This window comes from Rutidosis leptorrhynchoides, chromosome 5 (genome assembly GCF_046630445.1).
Source record: "Rutidosis leptorrhynchoides isolate AG116_Rl617_1_P2 chromosome 5, CSIRO_AGI_Rlap_v1, whole genome shotgun sequence".
NCBI classification, from domain to species: domain Eukaryota; kingdom Viridiplantae; phylum Streptophyta; class Magnoliopsida; order Asterales; family Asteraceae; genus Rutidosis; species Rutidosis leptorrhynchoides.
This window is the reverse complement of record NC_092337.1, coordinates 54,400,632-54,415,238: the sequence shown is the minus strand read 5'-3', so window position 1 is coordinate 54,415,238 and position 14,607 is coordinate 54,400,632. Positions and strand designations below refer to the sequence as shown.

The 14,607-nt window shown below is 35.1% G+C and overlaps 1 protein-coding gene across 1 annotated transcript; it reads right to left on the bottom strand.

Annotated features, from left to right (window-relative positions):
* Positions 1-3,999: 3,999 nt before the first annotated feature.
* On the bottom strand, positions 4,000-13,019 carry LOC139847518 (uncharacterized). The gene is made up of 6 exons (XM_071837192.1): positions 12,727-13,019; positions 12,414-12,556; positions 11,789-11,932; positions 11,433-11,618; positions 5,022-5,146; positions 4,000-4,430 (listed from the first exon to the last, which is right to left on the bottom strand). The coding sequence occupies exons 1-6, from the start codon at positions 12,929-12,931 to the stop codon at positions 4,205-4,207; spliced, it is 1,029 nt and encodes a 342-aa protein (XP_071693293.1). The 5' UTR covers positions 12,932-13,019; the 3' UTR covers positions 4,000-4,204.
* Between the last annotated feature and the right edge of the window lie 1,588 nt (positions 13,020-14,607).

The window sequence follows — 14,607 nt, the reverse complement described above, 5'->3', positions numbered from 1 at the left end:
ATGAGACTACATGCCGGTTTGCCTAAGATGTTTTGGGCGGATGCGGTAAATACGGCGGCTTATTTGATAAATAGGGGACCCTCAACACCGTTGGGTTTTCGAATTCCCGAGGAAGAATGGCAAGGTAAGAAGGTGAGTTATAATCACCTTAGGATCTTTGGGTGTAATGCTTATGTGAAAACCAAAGATGCGGATAGAGACAAGCTTGAGGCCAAGTCAAAGAAGTGTATTTTCATAGGCTACGGGTCGGATGAAATGGGCTATCGTTGTTAGGATAACGAGGCTAGAAAATTAATTCGTTCTCGCGATGTTACTTTTGATGAAGATTCGGTCTATGGCAAACCGAAAACGGGGAGTCCTAAACCGGGTCATGTTACTTTTGACTATGTTTCTATTGATGATCTTACAGGTTCTAGTGGGAGTACGGGAAACAATGAATTACCAATAAACGGTGAGGCATCAGAAAAGGCTAATGATGGGGATGATTCGAAAAGCGGTGATGATTCCGAACATAGTGCGAGTTCTAGTGATGAGGAGGACACAAATGAAACCGGTCCAACCATTTCGGTTGCTCCTACACTAAGACGCTCGACTAGAGTGCCTAAACCTAATCCTAGGTATTCTCCATCAGTAAACTACTTGCTCTATACCGAGAATGGTGAACCCGAAAGTTACTTTGAGGCAAGGAAGACAAAAGAATCCATACAATGGGAGCTTGCCATGAAAGAAGAGATGGGGTAACTTGAGAAGAATAAAACTTGGTCACTAGTGAAGTTACCTCATGATAAAAGGGCGTTGCAAAGTAAATGGGTGTATCGAATCAAGAATGAGTTGGATGGCAAGAAAAGGTACAAGGCTCGTTTGGTGGTTAAAGGCTTTCAACAAAAGAAAGGAGTTGACTACCAAGAGATATTTTCACCGGTGGTGAAGATGACTACTATTCATTTGGTACTTTCTATGGTTGCATCCGAGGACTTACATCTAGAGCAACTAGATGTGAAGACTGCATTCTTACATGGTAACCTTGATGAAGAGATCTATATGAGGCAACCCGAAGGCTTTGAGGTAAAGGGTAAAGAGAAGTGGGTCTGTAAGCTAAAGAAAAGTTTGTATGGATTGAAGCAAGCACCTCGGCAATGGTACTTGAAGTTTGACGAGTTTATGAAGAAGATTGGTTTCTTAAGATGTGAAGCATATCACTGTTGCTACTTGAAGAAATTCAAGTCTTCTTACATAATCTTATTGTTGTATGTTGATGACATGTTACTTGCAGGTTCCAACATGTCCGAAATCAACAAGTTGAAGGGATTACTTTCTAATGAGTTCGAGATGAAAGATCTTGGTGGTGCTAGGCAAATACTTGGCATGAGTATTGTGCGTGATCGTGTGAAGGGTACTCTATACTTGTCTCAATCCAAATATATTGAGAAAGTTGTAGAGAGGTTTAACATGGAAAATTCAAAGGCTCGTTCTATGCCTTTGGGTAATACGATAAAGCTATCGAAAAGTCAATCACCTAAAACGGAAGAAGACAAAATGGAGATGGAAAAGGTTCCATATGCATCGGCCGTGGGTAGTGTTATGTATGTCATGGTTTGTACAAGACCTGATATTGCTCACGCAGTGGGAGTTGTAAGTCGTTATATGTCTAATCCGGGGAAAGAGCATTGGGAAGCGGTTAAATGGTTACTTCGTTATTTGAAAGGTACTTCTAATATGGGATTGTGCTTCTCTAAAAGCAATGTCATACTTAGAGGTTATGCGGATGCTAATTTGGGTGGATGTGACGATTCGGGAAAAGCACTACGGGTTATGTTTTCACAATAGGGAAGACGGCTGTTAGTTGGATGTCTCGACTACAAAAGAGTGTTGCTTTATCAACCACCGAAGCCGAATATATGGCTATTGCAGAAGCTTCTTAAGAGCTTGTTTGGTTGAAAAACTTCTTAGGTGAGTTGGGTAAAAGACAAGACTATTGCGTCTTGAATTGTGATAATCAAAGTGCGGTTCATCTTGGGAAGAATCCGGTGTTTCATAGTCGTACGAAACACATCAATATAAGGTATCATTTTATTCGACAACATATAAATGATGGTACTTTATTATTGGAGAAAATCCTTGATACGAAGAATCCTGCTGATATGTTTACTAAGGTTGTTACGACAGAGAAATTGAGGTTTTGCATTACCTCAATTGGTCTTCTAATGAATTGATGAGAGAAGACCCCAACTAGAGAATTAGAGAGTTAATGTTTCAATTCTAACAAATAGTGTTGAAGACCTTATATCGAAAGTCTGCTCATCCGAAGTATGTGTTGAGTGTGCGTGTCCCAAATGGAGTTTGGCGGTATAATGGTGGTTTAACGTTCTTGGTTAGATCGTTGATATTTTGGATTGACGAAGGTTGGGTTTGTTCAAAGTCTCCAAGTGGGAGATTGTTGGAGATATGGAGAACTTTAAACAATTAGAGGGAAGATTCCAGGAAACTCACACGAAGCTTCCACGAAGCTTCCACGAAGTTGTTAGAAAACTCACATGTAGCTTCTACGAAGTTGTTAGGAAACTCACATGTGGCTTCCACGAAGTTGTGAGGAAATTCACATGTAGCTTCCACGAAGCTGTCAGGAAACTCACATGAAGTTTCAAGGAATTGTTTTTAGCTTACTCCTTAAATCATTCTATAAATAGACCCTCTTGTAACTCATTGTAAACACACCACAAATATTCAGCAAATACATTCTCTAGTTGGTCCGTGGACTAAAGCAATCACAACGACTGCATATAACCACGTTATCTCTTGTGTCGATTTACATTTCTTGCTTTTATAATCTTTCGTTCATTAAGTGGGTTAGTAATCTTGTAGAATTACTATCGTTGAGTGATCTTGTTGAATCACTTGCGTTGTTTTGGGTCCTAATATCCTTACAAAACTCTCGTAAAATAAGTTGTAATCAGGTCATTTTGATCATATATATCATGCAAGATAAGTTGTTTCTACAGGCAATGTGAATCTGAAATGGACCATGTAAAAAGGGATGCCAACTACAAAAAAAGTTAGAGAATGTGTCTCTTGTGCAAGAAAAAGAACCTGTGACTTGGTTCAGAAAGTTGACCAGACCAGACCAGTCCCATTTATAATTATAACAACACGAGGGGAGAGATGTTCGCTCTTTGCTGCAGAAAATGAGTTCGCACTTTAAGTTTCAGTAGTAGAGATGACATGCGCATTGCGCGGATCGTATGCAGCAATTAATGGTTTCGCTATGTAAATTAAATTAAACTCTATCACTATCACTATCACTATCACTATCACTATTAAATTAAAGTTCTATAGTTTAAAATTACAATATGCATTAATGCATATCTAGATTTGTTAGAAACTTTTCACCAAATGAAAAATAATACTTCGTCTGTCCTTCGAGATGGTTTAAGGTTTGGATCCATGTAATATGGCTCGAGTTACAGCCCGAAAGCGCGTGTGTGCGCGGCAAATGAGAGTATACGATGCCAACTATTGCCTTTCAAAAAAAATGTAAAAAAAAACATTTCATGGTATTTACCCTATTTATGGAGTGACCCCGAAAGGTTTTACCGACCCGTATTCCAGGACTTTGGCCCGATCCGCCTGCCCGTCGGGATGGTTTACGGTTCGGGTCCCTGCAATGCGGTTTGGATTTCCGCCCGAAAGCATGTGATGCGTGGAAAGTAATCGGTTGGGTGCGTTATTCCCGTGATTCCAAATACTTGTCTTTCAAAAACCTTGCAAAAATAAAAGGTAAAAAAGAAGTGAAAAAAGCCTTAAGCAAGTGGCGTAGAAAGGAAAAAAAAAAAGAGACAAAATCAATATCAAGTCGTTTCAAGTGATATGACGAAGACACGAAGTATATTAAGGGAAGCGACAATATTTATCATCACAATTAGTATATAAAAATAAAATAAAATAAAATATCAATATCAATATCAATATCAATATCAGATCTAAAAGATACATTCACAAGATTCAAAACTCTTTTGTTATTTATGTTCACAACAATCCATCCATCATTTATGATTATTATAATCTAAAAGAAAGATACATTCACAAGCCAATAACATCTGAATTGTAACAACAAACTAGCAATGAGTCAATAACACTTGTATGCTAACTGGAATAGCCACTAAATAGGATTATATAAACTGTCATCTACTAATTGACTATAGTTTGTTTAAAGAGAGAACTTTGAGATCAACTTGTCGACGTGAATGATGATGTCATCAATACGTGGTCGAACTGTGGCTTGAGGCTGGAGCATCCATGACACAAACTGATGTAAAGCTTCTGGATATGGTGGTTTTGGACCTGCGGGCCACTTTATATGTCCATTGATAATCGCCAATTGCAAGCTTCCTCCCGATTCTCCTAGTGCATACTCAAATGGAGATACGCCATACCTGTTAAATAGACACATACGAATATAGATGCATGGAATATATACATATTTTGCATGTTTTATAAGCAGACCATGTTTTAAAGTTATTGACCTTTAACAAGCCAAAATTCTTACAAGTCTATATGTGGCTAACACATACTGATACTACCATCCAATATTCACAGTTGGAATGGGTAAATTGTGTCGACTAGACTAATGGGTCAAAATGGGTATTCCAGTACGTTGACCCATAAACAATTTTTCTCCAATTCTTTAAAAATACTAATTGTGTCAAATGTGAATTTTTTTTTTTTTTAAAAATATTATTTTGATAGTGATGTAATCTTTTAAATAGGATAATTTGAAAGGGTTATGCGTGAAAAAAAATACACTTTCAGGAACAATCTACATGTTCAATTCGTTCATGGGTAAATGGGTCAAAAGTTCCACCCCCAAGCAGTTTCAAGCATTAACTAATGGTTGGTTTGTTGGGACTTTCAGTATCATTTTCAAGTTAATAACATAGTTAATAGTTAATTGTGCAGTTACAGCTGAATATGAAGCATCCAATATAAACACACACTAAAATCTGATTCACTAAAAGAGATCTTACATAATGGCGAATAAAGTGCAACCGAGTGACCATATATCAGTTCGTTCATCAATGTCTGCATGACTGGGGCAATCCCACAATTCAGGAGCTCGAAAGGGTGCTGAAACGTGCTCTGACGCCCATTCCTGGTCAATAGTCAAACACAGGGGTGGTCAGAAAAATTGTGAAATATGTATAGGCAGTAGATGTGGCAAAATGGGTGGGTCGCAAAACGTGTCAAATGTGTAAGTTATAGTATGAGTTGAGTTGACCAGCAACACTTATTCTCCAATTCTTTACAAAAATTATATTATTTCAATTGTTATAATTCAGTAGGCTTATAACTACCTTTAGTGGTTTGATTCTTGATGTTATAATTCAGTAGGCTTATAACTACCTTTAGTGGTTTGATTCTTGATTTAGAATACTAATAATGAAGTGTAAGAACAAAGATGATAATGGAGAGAAAGAAAGAAACACTTTGTAAGTGTGAGAAATGGTGCAAGTTTAATGCTTGCATTCATGAGTATTTATAGCCTAAAATCTTAATATAAAAATACATACTTTGTGTACCAAAATTGACTATATGTATACACCAAAATTGACTATCCATATCTATATTATTATTATTATTATAACACTCCCCCTTGGATAGCAATTTTATTTTGTTGAAGATCAACTATAAATTACTGTCTCGTTAAAAACCTTGCTAAAGAAAACCCAGTGGGAAAAAACTTTAGCTAAGGGAAAAAGAGTGCAGCATGGAGTTGACTCCCCCTCAAGTAGACATCGCTTCAGCTGTTACATCTTTTGAACATGTCTCATGCCAATGTTATGAACGTGTGTTCTGAAAATAGCAGTTGGAAGTGCTTTCGTGAAAAGATCAGCAGAGTTTTTGCTAGATTGCACATATCTCATTTCAATCTGGTTGTCCTTAATGAGATTTTGAGTGTATGAGAAGAATCTAGGTGGTATGTGTTTTGTTCGGTCACTTTTGATATACCCTTCTTTCATCTGTGCTATGCAAGCTGCATTATCTTCATAGATAGTTGTTGGACTTTTATCGCGTTCTAGTCCACAAGAATCAGTAATGAGTTGTGTCATTGATCTCAACCAAAAACATTCTCGAGTAGCTTCATGTAATGCAATCACTTCGGCATGATTTGACGATGTAGCAACAAGTGTTTGTTTTTGAGAACGCCATGATATTGCAGTACCTCCATTTAGGAATACATATCCAGTTTGAGATTTAGCTTTATGTGGATCAGATAAATAACCTGCATCTGCATAACCAACCAAATCTTGTTTTGATTCGTTAGAATAAAATAATCCTAAATCAGTAGTTCCTCGAAGGTATCGAAATATGTGTTTGATCCCATTCCAGTGTCTTTTGGTAGGAGCAGAGCTGAACCTTGCCAACAAATTAACTGCAAAAGAAATGTCAGGTCTTGTACAATTTGTAAGATACATAAGAGCTCCAATTGCACTAAGATATGGTACTTCTGGTCCAAGAATGTCTTCTTGATCTTCACATGGACGAAATGGATCAGCTTCAACATTGAGTGATCTAACAACCATAGGAGTACTTAATGGTTTTGCCTTGTCCATATTGAAACGTTTCAAAATCTTTTCAGTATATGTTGTTTGATGTACAAGTAAACCATTAGGCATATGCTCAATTTGTAAACCAAGGCAATACTTGGTTTTTCCGAGATCTTTCATTTCAAATTCTTTCTTTAGAAGTTGAATGGCTTCATGGATCTCTTTATTTGTACCTATGATGTTAAGATCATCAACATAAACAGCTATGATCACATATCCGGATGTTGTTTTCTTAATGAAAACACAAGGGCAAGTAAGATTATTTGTATACCCTTTGCTTATCAAGTAATCACTTAATCGGTTATACCACATACGTCCCGATTGTTTTAACCCATATAAAGATCTTTGTAATTTAATCGAATACATTTCTTTGGGTTTTGCATTTGATGCTTCTGGTACCTTAAATCCTTCAGGTATCTTCATATATATATCACTATCAAGTGATCCATATAGATAAGCAGTCACAACATCCATGAGATGCATTTCTAAATTTTTAGAAACTGCCAGACTGATTAAGTACCTAAAGGTAATTGCATCCATAACAGGAGAATAAGTTTCTTCATAATCAATTCCCGGTCTTTGAGAAAAACCTTGAGCTACAAGTCTAGCTTTATACCTTGTAACTTCATTTTTCTCATTTCTTTTTCGGACAAAAATCCATCTGTATCCTACAGGTTTCACATCTTTAGGAGTGAGAATGATGGATCCGAAAACTTTTCTTTTATTGAGTGATTCTAATTCAGCTCGTATTGCTTCTTTCCATTGAGCCCAATCATGTCTATTTTGACATTCAACCATAGATGTTGGTTCTGGATCATCATCATTATTCATGATGTCATATGCAACATTAAATGAAAATTTCTCATCAAGATTTTTCATTTCATTTCGGTTCCATAATATTTTTGAATATGCATAATTGATTGCAATTTCTGTATTGACATCATCAATCTCCTCTGCAGTAGGAGTACTGATTTGTGGTTCTTCTTGAACACTTTCTTTTACTTCATTATCAGCTGATTTTCTTTTTCGAGGATTTTTATCCTTTGAACCGATTGGTCTTCCACGTTTCTGACGTGGCAAAGATTCATGAGTGACGTTATTGCCAGCTTTTGGAATTTCAATTCGAGCTGGAGTATTTACTGCTGGTATATATGATTTTGTCACCGTTTTTGTATCTGTAAATGCATCAGGCAATTGATTTGCAAGTTCTTGTATATGCATTATCTTTTGAACTTCTGTCTCGCATTCTTTTGTGCGAGGATCAAGATACTTTAATTGAGGTTCACACCATGAAACATCATTTTCTTTATTTTTCATTTCTCCCCCTAATCTAGGGAACAATGTTTCATTAAAATGACAATCAGCAAAACGTGCTGTAAAAACGTCACCTGTCATAGGTTCAATATACCTTAATATTGAAGATGTTTCATATCCAACATATATTCCCAACCTCCTTTGAGGACCCATTTTTGTACGTTGTGGTGTCACAATTGGAACATACACTGCACAACCAAATGTTCTAAGATGGGAAATATTTGGCTCTTGACCAAAAGCAAGTTGTAGGGGGGAATATTTATGACTTGCACTTGGTCTGATGCGAATCAATGCAGCAGCATGTAAAATTGCATGACCCCATATAGATACAGGGAGTTTTGTTCTCATTATCAATGGTCTAGCGATTAACTGTAAACGTTTAATCAATGACTCGGCTAAACCATTTTGTGTATGCACATGAGCAACAGAATGTTCAACAACAATTCCTATAGACATGCAATAGTCATTAAATGCTTGAGATGTAAATTCACCAGCATTATCAAGTCTCACCCTTTTAATGGTGTAATCAGGAAAATGAGCTCTCAATTTAATAATTTGGGCAAGAAATTTTGCAAATGCCACATTACGGCTTGATAACAGACAAACATGAGACCATCTGCTAGATGCGTCTATTAGAACCATGAAATATCTAAATGGTCCACATGGTGGATGAATTGGTCCACATATATCACCTTGAATTCTTTCAAGAAACATTGGTGATTCTTTCTCAACCTTAAGTGGTGAGGGTCTAGTTATCAATTTTCCAAGAGAGCAAGATGTACATGGAACCATTGTATCATGATGGATTTTTCTATCCTTTAGTGGATGTCCATGAGTACATTCAATAATCCTTTTCATCATTGTTGATCCTGGATGGCCTAATCTGTTATGCCATAAACTTAATACACCAGGATCAATATATTTTTCGTTAACTACCATATGTATTTCTGGTACATTTATATGTGTATAATGTAATCCAGAACTAAGTCTTGGCAGTTTTTCAACCACATGACTCTTGTCAGTGATACTTAAATATTTCTCATTTTCTGTTGTCACTGACTGATAATCATACCCGTTAAGGTATATGTCGGAGAAACTCAATAAATTTCTGCTTGACTTGGGAGAAAATAAGGCATCATTTATTAAAAATTTTGTACCATTTGGTAGTATGAAATTTGCCTTTCCTATCCCTTTTATCAAGTTAGCAGGTCCTGATATTGTATGTATAGTTCCTTCCGTTGGTTTTAGATCAATAAAATATTTCTCGGATTTAAGTATAGTGTGTGTAGTTCCACTATCTGCTATACAGAGATCTCCACCACTTGATTGATGTTGTATTCCAGCAAAATTCATATTGAACTTCATATATAAGAAATAAATAGTGAGTACATTAATATTACACAATATTTTAAACGCAAATAGATAGTACTGAAACATTTAGCAAACATAATGACAAAGACAGACGATATTAAATCGTTTATTTTTCAAAAGACACACAACTTAAACATTCAAGAAATCTTCATATAAATCAGATGGTTTCTCAGTGACTGTTGGATCAATATTATCCACAAAATTTACTTCCTTTTCTTTACCTTTCAGCGAATCCTGATACATCTTAACAAGATGTTTAGATGTTCGGCAAGTATTAGCCCAGTGACCCATTCTACCACATCTGTAGCAAGATTCTTCAGAATTTTTAGAAGAATTTTCTTCAACATCTTGTTTAATGGGCTTGTTTTGTGGTTGATATTTATATTTTCGTGGATTACTATTTCTTTGACCACCACGGCCACGACCACGACCACGTCCACGCCCATTACCATTACCATAAGGATGGTTTCTACCATAGTTATGGCTTTTGGCATGATGATGGTGATGGTTATTATAACCACGACCTTGCCCGCGTCCTTGTCCCTGTTTATAATTATTTGCAGTATTTGCTTCAGGGATTGCAAGTGTACCAGTAGGACGGGATTGCTGATTTTTCATTAATAGCTCATCATTTTGCTCTGCAACTAAGAGATATGAATTAAGTTCAGGATATGTTTTGAACTTTAGCATTCTCAAATTTCTTTGCACTGTGATGTTTGCAGCATTCATTGTGGAGAAAGTTTTCTCCATCATGTCTGCATCACTAATTTCATGTCCACAGAATTTAAGTTGTGAACATGTATTATACAGAGCTGAGCTGTATTCATTTACTTTCTTAAAGTCTTGGAACCTTAATGTTCTCCATTGTTCCATTGCAGCTGGAAGTAAAATTTCTCTTTGATTATTGAATCTGCTTTTGAGACCTTCCCATAAAATATGGGGATCTTCTACAGTCACATAATTATTTTGTAAGCATTCATCAATATGTTGATGAATAAAGCAACATGCCGTAGCTTGTTCTTTTTCAGAACAAGTGTTGTTTTCATTTATGGTTTCAAGAATGCCCATTGATTTAAGATGCATTTTTACTTTTATAACCCATGGCATGTAGTTGTTTCCAGTTGATTCTAAAGGAGTAAATTTAAGCTTTTCCAGATTCGACATTTTCTATTATCAAAAATTAAAACAAACATCATGATAAATTAGAGTCAATTTATATTCATAAGTATATAAACATTAAACATAAATTTAATATAACATAAATGATAAGTAGGTGACAGTGTCGACCATGTGTAAGCAATCATAAATAAATGTTATATAACAAAAATATAAATATTAGTAAACATAAATGAAAATTTGGCGACAGTGTCGACCATATATTTTTTCAGGTGGTATAACCGACCTATATCATTCTGGTGGTATAACCGACCATATATCATTTTGGTGGTATAACCGACCATATATCATTTTGGTGGTATAACCGACCATATATCATTTTGGTGGCAGAGCCAACCATATTTAGTATTAAGATTATCGTGCTGATAACGTGTTATAATTCAGTAGGCTTATAACTACCTTTAGTGGTTTGATTCTTGATGTTATAATTCAGTAGGCTTATAACTACCTTTAGTGGTTTGATTCTTGATTTAGAATACTAATAATGAAGTGTAAGAACAAAGATGATAATGGAGAGAAAGAAAGAAACACTTTGTAAGTGTGAGAAATGGTGCAAGTTTAATGCTTGCATTCATGAGTATTTATAGCCTAAAATCTTAATATAAAAATACATACTTTGTGTACCAAAATTGACTATATGTATACACCAAAATTGACTATCCATATCTATATTATTATTATTATTATAACATCAACAACAAATTTAAATTATAGTATATAATTTTTAGGAAGCTTTATGCACAATTATGAAGATGTTTGAGAGAAAAATCAATAAACAAAATTCAATCATCTTCATTTAAAGGCAGCACCAAGTAGGCAAGTACCCATTGAGCTGAAATAACTACAACTATTAGAAGTTATAAAAAGTAACAATTTTTCAATTCTCGCTATAGAAGATTAAATGCAATGTAGTATGAAGTGGGCAATCACAAACTAATAACTATATAATTATACAGTTAAAATGACAACCTGCAGTTGCAATGCCTCTGATCGAGAACGGATTTGTCTCCGAGCGGGTCGAGCACTTCCAAAATCCATTAATATCGCCAAAGGTGGTTGTCCTTTACGATGCGTAAGAAGAACATTTCCTGGTTTAACATCATTATGCGCATATGGAGGCTCGAGAGTATGCAAATGCTCAAGTCCTGCACAAAGCTGCAATCCAGATTTTTCTAAAGAGGATACTTTGTGTACAAATATCAACACGAATATACACGACTATATCCTATGTGTCTTTGTGTGTATGTGTTTGTATGGTTATGTGCACTTCTATTTACCAAATGACACTGTGTTAGGTCTCGATGCACAGAGATCATATACATTACCTGTCTGAAAATTTGAAGAACATCAGAAGTAGAAAAGAACTCCTTTTTCGATTTCATCGTTTTTGCATTGTCCAACAATGTCCCATCCAAATGTACAGGAAACAATAAGTACGCTTCATGTGTCCAGGTCTGTTCAGGTGTGCCCTGGTCAACCAAATAATTTCCATTTTAAAAGATAATAAAATCACACTTAATTAAGATTCAAAAACCAAAGTGAAGACAAAAATCTTATGCATTACAAAGTCCATGTTCGACTGATCAGGTATTATTGTTCTTAAAAAATCATCGTAAAGAGTAATACAACAAGCCAATGAAAACGCAACTACTCGGTAACATCTTTTGATATAAATGATTACTTTTACATATATTTTTAGCCTAAAGCTCTGAAATAACCCTAAACAGGTAAACATGAAATCTTTCAGCATACGATACATAAACGTTGTTCTGATGTTGCTTAGAGTTACTAAGCTTTAAAAAGTTGTAAACAACACTGAATATCTGGCTGCACAATCTTTAATCATAGAATTCAGTACTAATTAAACACTATTATGCTTTTCACTTATAGTAGTAAGATACATTTTATATGATCACAAACCTGGATACAAACAGAACTAATTGAACTTACCTTAACCGGAATAATAGCATGATCAAGCAACGGCAACAAATTCCGATGACAAAACAACGACGAAACACGAATCTCTTCCTTAACTAACTCCAACTGATCATTATTCTGAATCAACACTTTTTTCATAGCATAAGTTCCATCCTCTACACATACAAAAACCAAACAATTGTTCCATCTATAAAATCTGAAATTCTTCTAAAAAATCAAATTTTATCATTACCAAAATCAAAGAATGCAATACCCCATTATTTAAAATTCCAAAAGAACCACTAAAAATCGAATCTTGATTGATTTGGGGGAGTTTGAAATTTACCGGAGATATGAGATGGATCTTTAAATTTGGTAGACACACCACCACCGGAGACATCGGAGATAACTTCTTTAACAAGGAACACGTAGGCGAAACCACCTTCACCGAGCTGACGGACGACCTTGAACCGGTTGTCGTTGATCCAAACATCAGCACCGCCGTTAACGGCGTCGTATAGGGCGTTTAGTCCCGATATCGAACACCCCATTTTTATTTGGGATCTCGTAGCTAAAAGGTTTGGATCTTCACCACTAGTAAGAATAGTGCGATTATATACTCCCTAATTTAGATTAATTGATTTGATTGATTGATTAACGAGGTATCGTAATTAAGAAGAGATTTAAATTGAAAGATTTGTTAACTAAGTATCGTAGTGTTGTTTACATTATTTAATTACTTTTCAATTCCTAAATAACAAATAAGTTTTTACCAATGACATCCATAATGAATAAGAAATTAATGTAATGCATAAAAAAACCTTAGTGTTTGACTTTTTGTTAGATTTAAGATGTAGTAATGAATTGTCTAATTTATCCTTCATGTAGTTATAAAAAGTAACTAATAAATTAATTGATATATTTATAGTTGAATTTCTAAAATTAAAGGGAAATAATTGAAACTTCAATGATATTTAATAATCTTTAAGAGAAAGGGACAATAATGTTGGGACAAACAAAAATAGAAAGGTGAACAGTTTTTTGAGGACGGAGGGAGTATTAAGCTGGTTACAAAACAAAAATCAAAACTCAATTTTACAAAAGTGGAGTATGAGAAAGATAAAATGTAGATAATCCTTCTCATATCTTAGAATTTGAAGCTAGTTGTAGATAGTTCTTTGTAAAAAGTGAGTGGTTACTTTTAATGTATTAACGATTTTTGTATGTCCGAATTTTTTAATAACAACCTTAAAAAGCTGTTTAAGTTAAAAAGTCACATTAGAAAAATAAAAGACATAATTATCTGGACAGTCCTTGTGGTTTGTCATTATTTTGAAGTAAATATTTCGAATCGATGTGATTATGTGATTGGGGTTCTGAGTTTAACGTTTTAGATTTATGTTATAGTTCTTATGATTTTGGAGGAAATATATAAGGGGAAGGAAAAAGATAAAAGGCAAGTAAGAGGATGGGCGAAATGTCGGTTAAAATACCAAAACACCCTCACGTGTAAGACAAGTAACTAGTAGTTGACCGATTTTTTAGCGATCGTCAATGTCAGGGACTACACGCACAACAACCGCAAACCATAAGGATTGTCAGCGCAATAAAATTAGTTTAGGGACTCAGCGTGTAATTTGTGTAAATTACAAGGACTATCCGTGTTATGTATCAAATGAAAAATACATTTCACTATATACAGTGTTGTTGGAAATATCAATTACCTTATATTATACAACTAGTCAAAGCCCGTTCATTGCATAGTTTTTGCTAGAGTTACAATGTTGACGTATTATGTTTTGATATTTTATTAGTATCAAGCTTCATGCTTAAGGAATATAAAGTAGCTAAGTATAATTGTTCCATATAAAGAATATGAAAGAAAGTATCCAAATATTAAAAACAAACATGAGAGAGAGAGAAGTGAGAGAAAGCACTCCTTCAGAGCAAGTTACGGCAACGTTGGGAGCACGGTGGCGGTGCAAAAGGAATACAATGGTTTCGACTACGGTACTAATCCAAGGGTAAGCGGCAAACGGGTTACATCGTTTTTGTTTTTCAATTTCCCTACAACATGGATGGTTACAGATATGTGGAGATTTTTCAAGAATCATGGGAAGGTGAACGACATTTACATGGCCAAAAATCCTTTGAAGAATGGACAACGGTACGGTTTTGTTAGATATGAAGACATCCTGAATCCTGAGATGTTTGCAATTAAATTATC